This window comes from Schistocerca cancellata, chromosome 5, assembly GCF_023864275.1.
Source record: "Schistocerca cancellata isolate TAMUIC-IGC-003103 chromosome 5, iqSchCanc2.1, whole genome shotgun sequence".
NCBI lineage: Eukaryota > Metazoa > Arthropoda > Insecta > Orthoptera > Acrididae > Schistocerca > Schistocerca cancellata.
This window is the reverse complement of record NC_064630.1, coordinates 446,687,717-446,708,182: the sequence shown is the minus strand read 5'-3', so window position 1 is coordinate 446,708,182 and position 20,466 is coordinate 446,687,717. Positions and strand designations below refer to the sequence as shown.

The 20,466-nt window shown below is 42.2% G+C and overlaps 1 protein-coding gene across 1 annotated transcript in view; it reads right to left on the bottom strand.

Annotated features, from left to right (window-relative positions):
• LOC126187897 (nephrin-like) overlaps positions 1-20,466 on the bottom strand; it is an 878,271-nt gene that overhangs the window by 131,035 nt on the left and 726,770 nt on the right. The window contains exons 8-9 of the mRNA XM_049929248.1: positions 12,186-12,316; positions 7,662-7,824 (exon numbers count right to left, since the gene is read on the bottom strand). Of these exons, the coding sequence (XP_049785205.1) occupies positions 7,662-7,824; positions 12,186-12,316 (294 nt within the window). The remainder of the gene's footprint in view (positions 1-7,661; positions 7,825-12,185; positions 12,317-20,466) is intronic.

Sequence of the window (20,466 nt, the reverse complement as noted above, 5' to 3'; positions counted from 1 at the left end):
TATTGGTCTCGAGACTGTGAACGAAGGCTTAATTAATTAGGTTGTCAAAAATAAAAATAGCGTTTCATAATTGTCCATTATTAACACTAAGAATGCGATGGTTACCACCACAGTGGTAATTGTATTGCAGATAATACTGAATTTAGACGTTTATAATATCTTAATAGCGCAGCACGCCTGCGCGGCGCAGGTGAGAGACAGAAAGCCGCTGACACCAAAGGCAGTCGTGCACAGGCGCCATCTCTTGCAATAGATGTTATGGCAGCAGAGTATAGAGGAGAGAAGATTGGTTTTCCTCTTTAGACATGTTCAAGTTTGTAATAAGGTGTTGGAGAATAAGAATGGAATAATTCAATAACAAATCCAAGCAAAGGAGACAAAGTCTGTAGATATAGAACAAGGGCTAAAGGGCTAATTATCTTTAAAATCTCCTGTATTACTTCTATAATTCTACTACCTTAAAAATAAAAGGTCTGTATAGTCATGACAGGCGTGTTGTCACGCCAGAAGGAAGATAAGAATGAAAAAAGAATGGAGAATTTATAATACCGAAGTTTAGCATGCTAAGAACTTAATGATGGCACGAGTTTCATCTTGCACAGACTATATCCGACCTATAATGACGGTTTTGATACACATTGATTTTTTTGGTCCCACTAAGTTGTTTGCTATTTGTAATATAAACTGGATATTTCGAAATTATGGCACATCAAGAGTGATTTAGAGTTACAATACTAAGCAAAAGGGTTGACACATACAAAATACTTTATTGAACCTCAACATAACTTCACTCTCCTAGATTTTTGAATCAGTAGAGTTCCAGTTCGTTGTATGAGGCGGAACGGGTGTCAGATTTTGTAACTCGTTTTTCTGTTTTCTGTTTAGTACTGTTATCAGACCTGGTAGAGTATATTAGCACAGTGAACAGTATTAGATGTTGAGTTACCACTGTGTAGGACACAAGGATGCCGGGTACTTGTATGTGGCCGCGTTATCAACACCTGACCGCGATTGAAAGGGGCCTCATTATAGATCTCGAATGGTCGAATCACGCAGTATCCACATGTCTGGGGCATTCCGATGCGACAGCGACCTGATGTTGGTCACCATGGGAACATGAGGGCAGGCGTATTCGTCGTGAGAGTTCCATTCGACCTTCTCTGCCCATCACAAGGAAGAATCGCCTTGTGTGCCAAGCATACTATAATCCTTCTCACAAGCACCCCCTGTAACATGCTGCCTCATCCCCTAATATTTGTTCGAGACTATCAGCAGCACGACTAGGAGGCTACTGTCGCATGCATGGGCTGCTGTAAGCAGTACAAAAGAAACAGCTACGCTGGAGTGGTACCGTCACTGGGAAGCACGGACTGCTGATGACCGACACCACATTATGTTCATCGATAAATCGCGATTCTGCAGTACCCCATATGGCCACCGTCAGCAAGTAAGGTTGCGACCTAAGGTGAGATCCCATTCTTCTAATGTTCTAATGAAAAACGGTGTTGATTCTCCTCTGTTTGCGGTTTGGGAAACCATCGGATACGACTTCAAATCACGGGTGAAGATGGTTGAGGGAAATCCGTCGCCACAGTCGCACGTCACTTACATCCCTCATCGTCTTGTATCTCTCATGCGACAGTATCGCGGTGCCATTTTTCAACAGGATAATACACGTCCACATATGGAACGTATCCGTATGAACAGTCTGCATGGTGCTGAGGTACTCCTGTGGCCAGCAGTACCCCTGATTTGCCGCCAATAGAACTTGTGTAGTACCAGGCCGGATGTCAACTTCATTCCAGCGGCCGGATATTACGGACCAGTTACAACAGTCTTTGTATCACGACGAGATAGAAATGCTTTGTGGCACACCACCCAAATGAATTAGTAAGTCTATCTAGAACAGCGGCGGTACAGCTACTGTTACGCCGGGTCAAACTACCACGATGTTTGTAAATTTCACTAGAATTTGTAAGCACTGAAATAACATCGGATACCGTCTCAGCTCAGGCAGTCATGTCGTTTCCTCTTCCTCTTCACCTTACTGCCATGCAGTGTAATAAGTAAGAGAAAGTCAAATGAAAACCTAACATCTGCCACAACAGGACCCTAGACTGGTTCCATCAAAAGTAATCGCCAAAAGCGTTAAGACATTTATCACACTGAGAGACGAAACGATCAGTTCCTGTTTCTTAGAAGGGAGTCTGCCGCTGACAGGTCCACTACCACACCCGCTGTGGCGCTTTCTCGCCTGACTGAAAGCGACATCAACGACTGTCTTTCCTCAGGTCGCCAAAGATATGACAATCACACGGTGAAAGATCCGTGCTGAAAGGAGGACGTTCAGTGTTTCCCAAACACACCACTGAAGCGTAGCCTTGATCGGATTGGCAGTGTGAAGGTGGACATTATAGTGGACATTATAGTGAAACAGGACGCTTTCGTCCTACAGCGTCCCGACAGCCCGAGCTGAAAGGGCCCAAAAAAGAAACACAAAAAAACCTAAGCTTTTATGAGTACAGACTTAAGCAACGAGTGATAATGTGTACCAACTCCGGGGTCGAAACAGCGTCCCCTGCTTACTATGCAAGTGCGCTAGCCACTAAGCCACGTTGCACGTTGACACCGCGGTTCGCACAACTGCACGGATTACCCTGGAACGCTTCTCTCTTCTACCCAAATTCCCACTGCTGCCCCAGTACAGGGCAGAACAGGGAGGCGTACCAGGGGTTTCTTTGCAGTCGTGCGAAACGCTGTGCCAAGTTGGCTTAGTGGATACTGCACCTGCATAGTAACCAGGAGACTCTGGTTCGATTCCCGGATTTAGTAAAACGTTCCACTCACTGCTTCAGTCTATACACATAAAATCATATCTTTATGAGACCAGTAAACTTTCTGAATGAAAGCCGTTCATTGAAGTTTCCGGTAAGGCCATGATGACCTCCTCCTTCGACTATGTAGTGGTCCACTGCTCTTCACATTCCACGGAGTCTATGAAGACACGTTGCTGGAACTGTGATGCACCATTGTCAAAACGCCCGGGAACCCTGTCGGACGGAAACTTGCTATTGCATGATAATGTCCACCGTCAGACTGCCATTCGAACGAAAGCTACGCTTCAGTGATGTTATTGAGAGACGCTGTAGCATATTCCGTACATCTCGGAACTTTCACCGAGTTACTTTCGCATCTATGGCGACCTGAAGAAAGACATTCGTGGACATTTGCTTCAGTTACACCATTCTATGGTCCCATTGTGTTGCGTGTTCGGTTTTCATTTGACTGCCCCTTATATGTAGCAATAAGCAGTACATGTGGAAGCGACAAGGGATGTCTCCGAGACCAGAACACCGCCCGTTGACTTTATGGTGTGAGTGTTTTTACCCAAATAATAGCTCGCAGTGTGATGTATTCGTTACAGCACTTCTACAGCGGTATCAGTATAGTGTACGAGTTAAGGGGTATCGCAAATTTGTGATCGACCACGAACCCTTAAATTTCATCTCCAGTTAGTTCCTAAATAGTAACTACGATTGAACAGTGGATAAACGTTTTGTGGAATGACGAATCACGGTACACAATGTGGCGATCCGATGGCATGGTGTAGGTATATATAAGAAACTATCAGCCTCGATTGCGGTAATGAAACCAACCTTTACCTACGTTTCAGCCCAAATAACTGAGACTTCTTCAGAAGATACACCTGAATCTATAATTTGTCTAACAAGGGGAAGGCCTCAGACACGGCCAACCGATTCTGCTCAAATTTGGCAGGTCGCTTGTGTACAACCTAAAACGAAGGAATCTAACATATTTTGGGTCAACACCCCCACGTTTTTGAGAAAATCGCCCCTAAAGATTATGACGAGCAATCGACTAAAAATTGGCGGGATCGATAAATAATTGTAAATAGAGCATTTTTCATCATCAGGTATGGGGTCCGAAAACGCATACGTTTCCAGAAATGGCGGTAAGAATCTTTTACAACTGCCGCTCCTATCAACCTGGAACGCCGGGAAACAGAACTGCCTGCTTTCGGTAGTGCATTGATAATGCATCTGTCTTGCAACACTTTTACAAACCAAAACACAGCGTCGGTAACTTCCCGCTTGCCATCGTCTGTGACAGGCTCCCAACTATATATTATAGCGCTAGTCGAAGGGTGTACACCCTCCATTATTCAGATTATGCACCTGAAAGATATGACACAGCAAACAATAACTAGTTACTACGTCATAAACAGACGAGCTAATTACTACAAACTGGATACAGTACTCGTCATATGTTACTTACGGAAGAACACTGTATTCATTCATAAAAACGTATTTCATTTGGTGCATTAACGACGGAAAAATCACTACATGTATCCGCGAGGTTCGCGGCAGCCTAGTGAAGGAAAAAAAAAAAACAAATCTTTTCGATTGACTTCTATAAGCCTCGTGCTGGACACCTTCACTCTTCCAGGCACCCGGGACAACATAACTCTCCCCGCGTGCATCCTGTACCGTGCCTCGCTGTAAACAAGCGTCGCGCTGTTGGCACTCTGTGTTCCCTCGTGAGGAATTCGAAGCACACTTACTCGCAGTTGTTTTCATGTGACTAGGCTTAAAACTTTAATACTTTAGTAACTCACGGCGTTTGGAAAATTAGTTTGCCTACCTTATCATTCCTTATTGAATTACTTACCTTATTAACCCTCCTATCCCTATCAATTGAGATACTGAAAAAAAGAAATAAACAAACGAAATGAATAACATCAGATGGGTTTCGGGATTCGAACCCGGATTCTCCGATTCCCAGTCAGTTACCTTGGCCGTTGCTCTATCGATGATGGCGGCGAGATGTGTTTACCATGTGGGTACAAAAGTGGCAGTTGTAAAAGTTTCTTAGCTCGATTTCTGGAAGAGTTTGTGTTTGCGGACTCCATATCTGATGATGAAAAATGCTCTATTTACAATTATCTATCGATCCCTCCAATTTTGAGTCGGTTGGTCGACATAACCTTTAGGGGCGATTTTCTCAAAATTGCGGGGCTGTTGACTCAAAATATCTTAGAGTCCGTTTTAGGTTGTACGCAAGCGACCTGCCAAATTTGAGCCGAATCGGTTGACCGTGTCTGAGGCCTTCCCCTTGTAAGAGGGCATGGTCTAGAAATAAAACTAAGACAGCCTGAATAGGCGTAGTCACATTTTAAAAATGTGGTAGATAGAGTATAAGGACTGTGAAATTGAGTTGCACGTCCGTTCACGCAATTGCCATATTTTTTACACGTAAAACATAATTTGACCGATGCTGGTCATTTGCTGTTACATGGCGATGAAGTGGCGTTGTTCGTTCACTTATTTTTTGTAATAAGATAAAAAATTAATCTTGATAATATTTTTCATTCAGTGCTGGTCATCAATAAGAAGTATATCTACATCAACTGATAAACACCTGCTCGACCATCTGTGTACAGGTCAACCGAGATTATTGCATTATGGCGTTTACATACTACAGTTTCGCTGTTTTATGTCCTAAGTCATCTTTCATTAATAACGATGGGTGCGTTTCGCAGCATTCGATGTGAAGGGGCCGATATATTCTAATAGTGTGTAAGTCGGGGCAGAGTGTTCGAACGTATATAAATCTATGCATAGTTTGTTACATTTTAGTCATAACCTGGTGCAGAGCCTTTATGTTTAAGATTCTTGACGTTTCTATAAGTTATACGTTGCAAGATAGAACTACGTTGGTCTTTTATCTTTGACAGTTATGGTCTCAGACATGTGCAATATTCCTCGCCATGTTGATTTGCAGCGCGTTATCTAGTCCTACTTAGTTGCGCGTGACCTCCAGAGGCCCTCCACACGGCGTTCATGGATTCGAGGTGCACGCCAGAGCTTAAGTTAAGTCTTGGTGTTGACTTAGTACTCATTTACCGCATTTTTAAAATGTGACTACGCCTATTCAGGCTGTTATAGTTTTATTTCTAGACCATGCCCTCTTAGACAAATTATAAATTCACGTATATCTTCTGAAGAAGGCTCAATTATTTGGGCTGATACCTAGTTAAACGTTGATTTCATTACCGCAACCGAGGCCGATGGTTTCATATAGAATAGATTATCACGCTTGCTGACTGGGCTGCAATGTTGAAAGTACAAAATTGTGTAGCTATGGCGAATGCCCGGTGAACGACATCTGCCAGCGTGTGTAGTGCCAACAGTAAAATTCGGAGGTGGTAGTTTTATGGTGCGGTCGTGTTTCTCATGGAGGGGACTTGCACTCCTTGTATTTTTGCGTGGCACTATCGCAGCAAAGGATTACATTGATGTTTTATGCACCTTCTTGCTTCCCACTGTTGAAGAGCGATTCGGGGATGGCGATTGCATCTTTCAACACGATCGAGCACCTGTTCATAATGCACGGCCTATGGCAGAGTGGCTACACGACAATAACATCTCTATAATGGACTCGCCTGCACAGAGTCTATGTTGTGTCCCAAATATAATTCTTTCACAATTCGATTCACTACAGTATCTTTAGTTATTCGATCTGTCCATCTAATTTTCAACTTCTACTGTAGAACCAAACTTCAAAATCTTGTGTTTTGTTGTTGTGTGAACTGGTTCTTGTCCTGTTAGGCTTCTGTACGAGGCTACACTCCCAAATACCTTGTGAAAGGACTTCCCAACATTTAAATTGTTAATTAATTTTTTGTTTTCAGTAACGCTTTAGTGGCTGTTCTCGGTCTGCGCTTTATATCCTCTCTAATTTGGCTAGCGTTAGTTATTTGGCTGTCCAGTTAGCGAAACCCATGGACTACTTTTAGTGTCTCATTTCCTAATCTAATTCTATCACCATCAGCTGCCTTAATTCGACGAATCTGCATACTCTATACTTTGTTTTTGTTTCTATTCCTCTGATAATCTCTTTTTAAGATATTGTCCATTCCTTGGAACTTAACTTGCATGTTTTTTGTGTTCTCTGACAGAAACAGAATTTCAAGAACTAACCTGTACTTTAATTTCCGTTCGTAATTTCTGTTTGGCAACCTTTATGCTCGCTCAGTGCACAGAGAGAGGGACTAACGTTAAGTCTACATCCTCCTCTGCAACTGTTTCCTTTTCATGTCCTTCGACTCTTATAACTGAAGTCTGCTTTCCGTACAACCTTTCGCTCCCTGTATCTTACCTCTGATACCACGAAAAATTCAAAGAGACTGTTCCAGTCAACCTTCTCAATAGGTTTCTCCCGACCTACAAATTCTAGAAACAGGAGTTGTATTTCCTTCAATCTTCTACGTGAACTTGTAGCGTCAATATGATCTTGCGTGTTCCTACATTTTTCTGTACCTCCGATGTCGGCTTCGAACAGTATTTCCGTCCTTATGTAAGTTATTGTAATTTGCAAGCATGACTTACGAAATGATGGTTGTTTATCATTCACACCTGTCAATACCAACCTTCTTTGGAACAGGAATTGTTACATTCTCACCCATAGTTTCCTCAAAATAACCAATATTTTTTCTACTCTATAAAAAAAAACATTTTAAACTGTTCAGATCTGAAATAATTTTCGAATTAGCTTAGAGACGCATCCTTCCGCGTTTCCCTGTTCCAACATGAAGATATTGCCCATCTGAAAATATGTTGTCTTACTGCTAGGGAACTCACACTTGATTCTGAGGTGGAAGGTGTTGCTGACGCCATCGCCTTCGACGTTGGACGCGACGCACGTGTAGTTGCCGGCGTGTCGCCGCCTGTCGACGTTTCGCAGCACCAGTCTGTGGTTGATCATCCACATTCTCGTTCGGGTGCCTTCCACCATGAGCTGACCCTGCGAAACAAAGGGGTTTCTATCACATTCCAAGAAAAGTCGTCATTGGTGAATACCATAGAATATCCTAATGTACTTTTCTTTTTCGTCTGTTTCAGTCCTACAGTCTTGTGTATGTTACTTGAGAGGGTAAGGGTGGTTAATAAGTTTCAAATAATGTATAAATACGCTATGTGATCAAAAGTATCCGGACACCCCCAAAAACATACGTTTGTCATAGATTCATCGTGCTGCCACCTACATCCAGGTACTTCAAATCAGCAACCTCAGTAGTCATTAGACATCGTGACAGAGCAGAATTGGGCCCTCCGTGGGACTCACGAACTCTGAACGTGCTTATGTGACAGTGTGTCACTTGTGTCATATCTCTCTACGCGAGATTTCCACACTCCTACGTTCACTGTTTCCGATGTGATAGGGAATTGGAAACGTGATGGGACACGTACAGCACAAAAGCTTACCGGCCGACCTCGTCTGTTGACTGACAGAGACCGCCGACAATTGAAGAATGTCGTAATTTGTAATAGGCAGACATCTATCCAGACCATCACACAGGAATTCCAAACTGTATAAGGATCCACTGTAAGTACTATGACAGTTGGGCGGGAGGTGAGAAAACTTGGTCGACCAGCTGTTTGTAATCCTCACATCACGCCGTTAAATGCCAAACGACGCCTCGCTTGGTGTAAAGACAATAGACATTGGATGACTGAACAGTTGAAAAACGTTGTGTGGAGTGACGAATCACGGTACACAATGTGGTGATCCGATGCCATGGTGTGGGTATGGCGAATGCCCGGTGAACGTCATCTGCCAGCGTGAGTAGTGCCAACAGTGAAATTCGGAGATCGTGGTGTTATGGTGTGGTCGTGTTTTTCTTGGAGGGGCATGCACCCCTTGTTGTTTTGCGTGGCACTATCACAGCAAAGGCGTATATAGACGTTTTAAGCACCTTCTTGCTTCCCACTGTTGAAGAGCAATTCGGGGATGGCGATTGCATCTTTCAACACGATCGGGCATCTGTTCTCAATGCACGGTCAATGGCGCAGTGACTACACTAGAATAACATCCCTGTAATGGATTGGCCTGCACAGAGTCCTAATCTCAATCCTATAGAAAACTTTTGGGATGTTTCGGAATGCCGACTTCGTGCCAGGCCTCACCGACCGACATCGATACCTCTCCTCGGTGGAGCACTCAGTGAGGAATGAGCTGCCTTCCCCAAGAAACGGTCTGCCATCTGATTACACGTATGCCTGCGAGAGCGAAAGCTGTCATCAAGGTTACTTGTGGGCCAACACCATATTGAATTCCAGCAATACAGATGAGGGTGCTACGAACTTTTAAGTCATTTTCATCCATGTGTCCGGATACTTTCGATCACGAAATGTATGTACAGGGTGCTAATTTGGAATTGGACAAAACAACACAGATATTGTAAGACTCTCAGACACAAGACATTATCAAAATATTCATTACTACTGTGGAAAACAACACTCCGCTCAGACGTCATCAGGCTAGCACAAAATGAAATTAGGTAACAGGGGAGATTACATATCACCATCTCGACTTCCTGCGCCCGTAGAGGATGTTTCCAGTTTCCTAACCTGAAAAAAAGAAGGAATAAGAGGTGATGAATCCTAAGTGAACAATTACTACGTAAGTGATGGTGTGCCGTTAGTTGCTAGTGCAGATCTCCATTAACGAATAGAAGAACTTTTTAGAGCTCTTCTGAAAGTACTCGTGACATTTAGTTATAAAAGTATCTCCTAATGTCAATAATACTTTGATGCGCTGTGGTTCGAAAACATGTTTATAATGGCCCTCCTGTAACTGGATGATAAGTCAGATAAAATTTAAGCGAATGGTAACAGTGTGACACCTAGAATATCGTAATCGCTAGTAAAGCACTATGGTCTTCAGGCAAACACATCTTTACCCTATGACTGAAGTGATGTATAATTATGAATTTTTCCTCTATAGAGCAGTTGGATTCCACGACAGTGTGTGAAGCAAAATAAGTCAACGGCAAAGCAAAATTTTGTCTGAGGTTATTAGATAATAACTGCATATGGGTCAATGGCCGGGTGCAAGTCTTATAACTGGACGCCACTTTGCCGCCTTGAGTCTCCCTAACGTAGCCCAGTTGCACAGCTGGGGAAATTGGACATACGGCTTAACATGGAATCCGAGCTACCTGTTGTTCCTCACGAATTTCACGTCGTTGAGGGTCGAAAGCTAGATTAAAAGTATAATGAAAATTTCCATAGTCCGACCGGGATTCGATACCGCGACCTCCCGGTTTCCACGCATCCGCTTTAAAGCTAGATCACCACGCCCGATGTGTGATTAGGTAAATGATGTAAGAGTTATATAGAGATATAACATTATATCACAGTCGCTGAGTGCACCCACGTTCCTAAGGGAAGGTAACCTGATGATGTCAATAAAAAAAGCCATGCAAAGCAGGTTAATTTGGAGCATCATTATAATTTTGCCCACATTTAATATGACACAATTTGTTCCCAGATAGATGCGGTGTAAAGCATCGATATGATACCGGCTCGATACTTTCCACCTTCGTACTTCCTATCTTGTAATTCGTAGGGTTAGTATCGCCTAGAGTGACCCTACATTTCTCTGAAACACTAGCTGGTCTCCCGCAGCTGGCCTAAGGTTGGATCTGCAGTCTTGGACTACCAACGAACATAAAATAATTTTTATCCACAGCGGTTGTTGATTTGGGAATCTACATTACTAGTAGAGGCTAGCGTCAGTGCCATTTCAAATAAACATATGTACAACTCAAAACAGATTTTTTTTTCTTTTGTCTGAGACGATCATCTGATTCCGATCAAGATTATTAGGAGGTTTCCCTAGTAACACAAATACCAGTACTGATAATCTTCTCCCATTTATTTTCAGTTGATAATCCGTCTGACCCACTACCAGTTAGCCAGCTAAATAGACGAAAATATCTGCCATTTATGTGTCGGATCTCATGCTGCCCGCTTTACTCCTTAAAGCAGAGAATGAAGAAACAAAGAAATATGGCATCACATGGAAATGGCCCAGGTTCACTGATAAACATTTCCTTCGTCGGCAGTGCAGCAATTACGTCGCCAAGATGTTTAACGTGCATCAAAAAAGCCTGGAGCACACACCTCGCACGAACTGGGGTTCGTGGAAGAAACATTGTTACAAAGACGTGAAAGAGTAGCAATTCGTAGGTGACAAATAACGTGTATGGTAAGTGTGATATATTCACCCGTTACTGTACACCGCTTTACCGACTGTGTTACGTTTTAATGTGGAAGATTCTTGTGGTCTTGTTACGAAGTTAAGGGGGAGCGAAATAAGGTGACATTTTTCTCAGACACAAAGTTTCAAAACAGGTTTCTAGTAAGTAATCCATGTAGGTTTTTACTCCATAGGTTAGATGAAAAGTCGTCGGAACGTTGCAGCATGGTCCTGTATTTGATTCTTAGTAATATTTAAAGATTTTCCTCAAAGGTAAGTCAGGAATGGAGCCTATTCAGTATCGTGGAGAGAACTGAGGAGGTACTTGAAACAAATATATTGTCTACGGTTTGTACAGCTGACATAAAAGGTCTTTGAAGCTTTATTCTGGGCACAGTTATTATGACATTAGGAAGTCCTTTGCGCTGGATCACGTACGTAACTTCATGGAAAAAGCTCATATGGGACCAAACGGATGAGGTCATCGGTCCCTAAGATTACACACTATTTAATCTAACTTAAACTAACTTACTGTAAGGACGACACACAGACACCCATGCCCAAGGGAGGACTCGAACCTCCGACGAATGCAGCCGCGGGGACCAGTGTGTAAGATATAGCGAAACAGAGGGAAACATACCATGTAAGTGCATAAGAAACAGCCTAGAGTGTATAACACAACAATGTGTATTTTATAAAATTATAAATATTGACATTAAAACTGTCATTATCACACTACTTCTTTGGCATGCTCAGCTTAGCTTGTCAAATACCTCCGGACAAAGAAACTTAATACTGAAAAGATTACCAATTTTATCTTTTCCTTACGTTAGCCGCATTTAGGCATCCGCCAAATTAATGCTGTAGCGTTCTATGAACTGAGTAGGCTGATCGAAATGTTGCATCTCTTCTCTACTCATTGTTCAAAAGTGGCCTTGAATAAAATTATATGACGTTCAACCTCCGTAGGATTCCTAGAATCCGGGGGATATATCCGTAAGAATACAGACATGAGAGTGCCGAATACATTTCAGGATGAAATTGTCTTATAAGGCAACAAGGATTCGTGAAAAATATTTGCCATAACGACAGCTGGCGCTTTTTGTGTGGCAGATACTCACATTCAGTTTCCAGACGAGTTTGTAGATGTCGGGGTTTGCCTCAATATTGCACTCGAAGTAGACATCGTCCCCTTCCTTAATGTCGTCTGCGTTGAGTTTAGTTCCCAACTGCAGTTCCACTGAAGGAGGGACTGTGAAAGAAAAATGAAGATTTAAAGTGCAAGAGAAAATTTCTTGAAATTGGGTTCAGAAAATTACGAGTAGAAACTTAATTCATGGATAATCCATAATCATCTCTTTTCTACAGAATGAGTTGTACTATACTATAATAGCAACTTTTGATTATTAGTGACATGCAAAAGTAACACAATTATTCTCAGATTCAAGCTTAAACCATTTACATGAAATTCAGTAGTATATGAGAAAAAACTGCATAGTTCTTAAAGGATCCTTACAAAGACGTCGAGGCTTCTTCATTTACAACAGTTATTTCTACTGTTTCCTGTTCCATCCACCAACGGCGCACAAGATCGACTGTAGCTACGTAAGCGCTCGAATGTCTCAGATCACTTCGCGAGATGTATGTTGATGGATTTAATATACTGCTTTCATATTATTCGTGTGCCCGGTCTTGGAGCTTAGCACGAAGCCTTTCCGTGAAGCGAACGCCTCTGGTGAGGCTGCGGCCTGTTGAGTTAGGAAAGTACGCAGGAAGACTGTTCGTAGACAAATTCAACAGGGAACTGGATAGAAGGAATAGGAGTACTTGCAATCTCTAGCAAACCCATAACACAGTGATAGAGTCCACGATTTGTGGAACAAAACTGGGAGAATATATACAAATATATTCCCGAGGTGTTGCTCCAGGAATCGTGTCATATTAATTTGCTAAATCTAGAAAGGCAATGCGTGACTGTTTTCGTATTACTATAACCATCTGCTTTAGGTACTGTAAAATAAACAGGTTGTTTGTACAGGAATAGTTTTGCCTGAAACCAACCAATATATATATACGAGGGTTATCCACTAAGTACAATACGCTTTCGTTTGTGTCCGTTAGGGGCGGGGCTAGCGCGGCCATCTTGGTGTCTTGGCATTCCGCCGCTCAGTCGGCATCCTGCCGTGCTAGTGAGAGGTTCGTGCTGTACTCCGTTGAGTTACAGTGACAGTTTGAAATGTCAGCGTTAATTGAAAATGCCGCGAAGTGTGAAGTGCGTGCTGTAATAAGGTTTCTGACTGCAGAAAACTGTACACCGATGGAAATCTATCGGCAGCTTTGTGAAGTGTATGGGGACAACATAATCACTGAAGGTGGAGTGCGTTAATGGGTCATAAAATTTAAAAATGGCCGAACTAAGGTTCACGACGAAGAGCGAAGTGGAAGACCCAGCATATTGACTGCCGAACTTGTCGAAAAAGTCGATGCCGCGGTCCGTGAAAACCGTAATTTCACAATAACGGAACTCTCTATGAGTTTTCCACAAATTTCACGAAGTTTGTTGCATGAAATCATTACCGAAAAGCTTGGTTACCACAAGTTTTGTGCAAGATGGATACCAAAAATCTTGACAGACATTCAAAAAAATCAGCGAATGGCTGCAGCGTTAACGTTTTTGGACGCTTACGAGAAAGATGGCGACTCATTACTCGATCGCATCGTTACTGGTAACGAAACATGGGTTAAGCATGTGAACTGCGAGACAAAATTGCAGTCAATGCAGTGGGGGCACACAAATTCCCCACAAAAACCCAAGAAACGCATGTAGACAATGTCGGCAAGGAAGGTGATGGCGACTGTCTTTTGGGACAGAAAAGGTGTGATTTTTGTGGATATCCTGGAAAGAGGCACTACAATAAACTCTCAAACGTATTGTAAAACTATGCACAACCTCAGAAGAGCAATACAAAACAAGCGCAGGGGAAAGTTGGGCTCAAAGATCTTGCTGATTCACGACAACGCCCGAGCCCACGCGGCAAATGCCACTCGTGAAGCTCTCGAATCTTTTAAGTGGGAGTTGTTTCCTCATCCGCCGTACAGTCCCGACCTGGCATCGAGTGACTTCCACTTATTCCCAGCAACGAAGAAGTGGTTGGCTACGTAGCGTTTTGATGACGACGCACGGCTTCAAGAAGAGGTAACCACGTGGTTGAAGGCGCAGGCGGCCGAATTTTACGACGAAGGAATTTCCAAGCTCGTCCATCGCTACGATTAGTGCATTAATTTAAATGGCAACTATGTAGAAAAGTAGTATTTAAGTGTCGCTTTCATCTGAATATAATTTTAAAAAATCCAATACTTTATTTGTTTTTAATTCCAAAACGTAATGTACTTTGTAGATAGCACTAAATTATCTTTGTATTAATTAATCGTGTAATAATAGTAACAATAGAAGTGATAATAATAATAATAAAAATCAAATGTTAACATGTTTGTTTACAGTGTGCTGTCCAAAGAAAAAGCAGACGTCTCCATGAGTTAAGAATTCCATCAGAAGCGAAGAAAGTCTATAAACGCCTATCGGGAAACCCAGAAATCAACTGAGAAAGCGGATCCAAAAAAGAAAAGAAAACTGGAATTAATAACAGCAATACATGCCAATCTTTAAATACACTAATGGAGAACTTTGCAACAATGCAGTTGATTATTGAGAAGAAGGAAAAGCGCTGTTCATTTGATAAATTAAACTAACTATAGATGGTTAGTGTCTGCCGTCCTGATCGGACATATCTGTTGGAGGGAGCTGCCAGTTGCTGAACTGTGTAAAATATAGGCGAACAACAGCGCTTGCTCTACCTGCGGTTTGTGTTAGTAACTACTGAATGTTTGTAATTGTAGTTTGTATGGTTAGAATTATTGGGAAGATATCAGACAGTTTACGCATGTAGTGACAGGGAACCATTCCTTTTGTGTAGTAGGGAAAAAGTGGCACCTTGGACTAGAGTCTATGCTTGTCTTTGCTTTGGAGGGAAACGATGAAGCAGTGGCGATAGGAACTGTGGCACAATTTCATGTGCACAGAACGCTACACCACGAGTATACTGACTCTGTAAATAAGTCTTATAAGTGGTTTTAAATGAAACTCGAGTGCTTTATATCAGTGGAGCAGTATGTAAAAGTTATTTTAGTTACACTGTGTAGGCATTAAAATGCTCTGAAAGCTAGTTTTATGCTGAGACATAGAAAAAAAGTAATTAAGTATACTACACCCATTAAAATCACTTGATGCATTACAAATGGCAAAGAAAGGTTTGAACGAAAAGGTGAAGATTAGTGTCATGTTAACGGTCGACCTCAGTATGCGAAAACCCTTAACTGAATTTGTGACATTCAACAAAAATGATATATTTGGAGCAGATGGTGCCTCACTACTCATTTATATGTGAGAGGGTCATATTTCAGTAGTGCCAAGAGCTGCTAATAAATAAATCTCTATTACTACCAGTTTCGGTCATTTGACAACCCTCAGGTATCTTAAAATTTTTCACAATAGTCTGCATGACAACATTCTTACGGTAGCGACAATTAAAATATAAGCCATATAGTGACACTGCTGTCAATAGTAAAATGCAGTATATACGAGTAGTCGACAGAAAAAATTCATCGGATGAACGAAACCAGTAGTTAACACTAAATTATTTATCAGCAGGTCTTCGTGGCTGTGCAGTAAACATTTTCTTCAAAAATGTGTATGTCTAGTATCGTTTGCTCTTAAGTAAGCATCTGTAATAATATCTATCTGTGGACTGATGAGCCAGAACATTACGACCACCTGCTTAATAGCCTGTTTCTCCATCTTTGGAACGAAATACTTCACTGTAGAATGGATCACTGTAGGTCATGGATACGACAGTTTGTGGGTAGGTGTGTGGAGGTACGTAGCATTAGATGACTACGGACAGGTCATGTAATTCGCCTAATAATGGTTCGCTATATAGCGTACACGGTGATAACGCCCGATAGCGCCCCGCTTTGTTTCTACAGGATTTACATCAGGCCAATTTCGGCGCCGAGACATCAACGTTAGTTTACTATAATGACCCTCAAAGCATTGTAGCACGGTTTTTTCTTGAGACACGGACAATTATTCTGCTGAAAGATGACAGAGCCGTCGGGGAAGACATCACGAATGAAGGGATACAGGTGGTTCGCAGCCGTTAGCACATCTTCGATTACTGACACAGGCCCCATGCAAATGCAGGATAACGTCTCTCATAGCATAATATTGCTTCCACCAGCAAACTTCCGTGGCGCTCTGCACGTTTCGAGCTGCCGTTCACCACCTCTATATCTACATCTACATCCACACTCCGCAAGCCACCTGACGGTGTGTGGCGGAGGGTACCTTGAGTACCTCTATCGGTTCTCCCTTCTATTCCAGTCTCGTATTGTTCGTGGAAAGAAAGATTGTCGGTATGCGTCTGTGTGGGCTCTAATCTCTCTAATTTTATCCTCACGGTATCTTCGGGAGATATACGTAGGGGGGGGGGGGGGGAGCAATATACTGCTTGACCCCTCGGTGAAGGTATGTTCTCGAAACTTCAACAAAAGCCCGTACCGAGCTATTGAGCGTCTCTCTTGCAGAGCGTTTCACTGGAGTTTAACTATCATCTCCATAACGCTTTCGCGATTACTGAATGATCCTGTAACGAAGCGCGCTGCTCTCCGTTGGATCTTCTCTATCTCTTATATCAACCCTATATGGTACGGATCCCACATAGGTGAACAGTATTCAAGCAGTTGGCGAACAAGTGTACTGTAACCTACTTCCTATGTTTTCGGACTGCGTTTCCTTAGGATTCTTCCTACGAATCTCAGTCTGACATCTGCTTTACCGACGATTACTTTTATATGGTCATTCCATTTTAAATCACTCCTAATGACTATTCCAAGATAATTTATGGAATTAACTGTTTCCAGTTGCTGGCCTGCTATATTGTAGCTAAATGATAAAGGGTCTTTCTTCCTATGTATTTGCAGCACATTACACTTGTCTACATTGAGATAAAATTGTCATTCCCTGCACCATGCGTCAATTCGTTGCTGATCCTCCTACATTTCAGTACAATTTTTCATTGTTACAACCTCTAGATATACTACAAGGTCATTTATGTACATTGTGAATAGCAACGGTCCTACGACACTCCCCTGCGTCACACCTGAAATCACTCTTACTTCAGAAGACCTCTCTCCATTGAGAATGACATGCTGCGTTCAGTTATCTAGTAACTCTTCAACTCAGTCACACAATTGGTCTGATAGTCCTTATGCTCTTACTTTGTTCATTAAACGACTGTGGGGAACTGTATCAAAAGCATTGCGGAAGTCAAGAAACACGGCATCTACCTGGGAAACCGTGTCTATGGCCCTCTGATTCTCGTGGACGAATAGCGCTAGCTGGGTTGCACTCGATCGTCTGTGTAAAATCGAACTGATATCTATTTCGATATCTACCATTTTGTCATCTGTGCGACAATCTAGAGAAGTAACTACACTGCAGTCTTCCTCGGTGAAACAGCTTTGGAAAACGACATTTAGTATTTCGGCCTTTCACAATGACTGTGGAGACGTCCAATGAAATAGTGTAGGAAAAATGACGTTCACTCGAAGAGTCATCACGTCTGCGTTGATCGACGATGGTATCCCAATTGTCCATTGCAATCGTAACTGACGATGTCGTTGGGTCTAAATATGTCTACATAAGGGTGCTCCATGATAATATGCGATGAACGGTTGTAAGTAGGCTGTTTAGATTTTTATATTGGTAATGCCACGTAGCGCTCTGTATGAAAATCACTGGCTGTGCTGTGTGCAGTATGTGGCTAGTTTGCATTGTTGTCTGCCATTGTTGTCATGAACTGCTATAGCTGGATGTGAACAGCGCGTAGCGTTGCGCAGTTGGAGGTGAGCCGCCAGCAGTGGTGGATGTGGGGAGAGAGATGGCGGAGTTTTGAAAAATGTCATGAACTGCTGTATATATTATGAATATTGAGGTAAACACATTGTTTGTTCTCTACTAGAATCTTTCATTTGCTAAGACTATCAGTAGTTAGTGCCTTCAGTAGTTTGAATCTTTTATTTAGCTGGCAGTAGTGGCGCTCGCTGTATTGCAGTAGCTTGAGTAACGAAGATTTTTGTGAGGTAAGTGATTTGTGAAAGGTATAGTTTAATGTTTGTCAGAGCCATTCTTTTGTAGGGATTTTTGATAGTCAGATTGCGTTGCGCTAAAAATATTGTGTGTCACTTTAGTGAATGTTTGAGTACGTTCAGTTTTGCTCAGCTGTTTGAAAAGCAAATAGTGTAAGAGGTTTATAAGCACAGTCTTGTATAAATTTGTTCTAAGGGGACGTTTCATACGGTGTACTCCGGAACACTTGTGTGCACCAGCATTGTGCTCTTTCCGCAGAAATGCCGCTTTACGAAGCAGAGAAGCCTCCGAAACCAACTTTGTGTGAAGAGTCGTGGACATCCATCCATTTAGCACCTAGTAGTAGTTTCATTGCCCTCCTATCTTCTTCCTTAGATACTCAAAACAATAGCACGTGAACATTTGACTTGCATCACCGTTTTCAATATACTCGCTCACAGGCTCTACGTAATATCAATCTGCGCTTTGTCAAAGTGCCTTATCTCTATTGATTTACCCATTTGCAGCCCATAGTTTCATTTGGGTGATGCGTCTCGCGTGCCTGCTCCCCTTACATACTCTTGTTACAGCGTCCCGTGACCGCAACGCCTTCAGGCGGCATCGAATGTCGCGGTGGGCAGTGGTTGTAATCCGTTACAATTTTTTACAACCAGCGTCAATAGTCTTACCAGTTCAAGAAGGTCACAATTGCCTGTTTCATGTATTCTGTAAGAGTTAGGTGTTTACCGAGCGCAACTATGTAAATGCCGCAACAGATGCCAACTATCTGAGATACCTTTCCTGTCGCAGCTTCGCTACTTGTAGCTGCCTAGGCATCAGACGCTTAATCGTGTCACTCTTTTTCGTTCAGGTTTTAAAGTATGAAATACTTAGTATTAGTCCATACTCACATGTTCATTATACCCCATAAAATCAAGGACGTGATAGTGAATAACTAGAAGACCACATTGGCAAAGATTTCACGAGTATGTATGAAGGTACGATGGCCGACTATTCTTGGGTGCAGATAAGGGACAGTAAATATGAAGGTTATACGAGTAGGTAAAAAACGATAAGGTCTGTAAATTAAATGTTGCTACTTAGCTCTATATCCAAAAGGAAATGTCCTGTTGATTCACTGACCTATCTTCGCCCAACCCAAACCGCTAAGGATAGAAACTGGAAATTTCGCGAGGGTGTTGATGCTATACAGAACAACGGCCTTGCCGGAATGATAACATCGATTTCCGGCAGATCACTGAAGTTAACCGCTGATGAGCTTGCGTAGAATCTGGATGAGTGACCGTCCAGTTTGCCAAGTGTTGCTGGTAAGCGGTGTGCAGACAGCTCTTGTGAAGCAAATTGAGGAGCTACTTGAGTTAGAAGCGGGAGAGCGGTGTGCTGACCACATGCCCCCCCCCCCCCCCACATGCCCATCCAGTGAAGCCAATAGGCTGAAGATCACACGGCAGTCGGTCAATACCGCTAGGGTCTTCAGAGCCCTATTAGGAAAAAGTTTACTTTTAGTTGACGTTACACTGTAGGCATCGTCTAAGATTGGTTTTACGAAATTCCACCCTTAACTGGGTGAAATAAGCAATTAATGGTTTTTCAGAAAATATGTGGCTGTTACCGTGGTTTTGAATTTAGAACTACGAGTACAAAACTTGGTACTTGATTTATCGGTTAGAAATAAAAAAGAAAGACGTTAAGCGTTTTTTTTAACAACCCACCACGAGGTGAAATAGGAGAGGAATGGTTTTATGAAAGTATTCATAATCAAAGATCTTTTAAAGCTAACTCTATCACAAATTGTATTTGACTTCTCGATTGGAAATAAAAAACAGAGTGTTTTTCTAAATTCTAGTCCGAGAGGATGAAAATTTTTTCGAAAATATGTCATTATTGAGGCAAGCACAATATTTAAGTCCGATTTGTCTCTTTCTTGTCTTAACTCGCTGTATGAAATTAAATTATACCCGTTGGAAGCTTTACTTACGCAAATACTGGCAGCCATCAGCAATTTAAAGAGTCACTAAGTCTTTTCTAGTGTGTAGAATTTCCCGTAGTCAATGGGCGTAACAACATACAAATTTGATTAAAGGAGAAGAGAAAAAATATCTGTGTGGACCATATAGTCAACGTCAGCTGAACAGGGGGCGCTAAGCTAGTAAAAATACAGAACTGGATTGAAGTTTTATTTTATATTTGTGTTT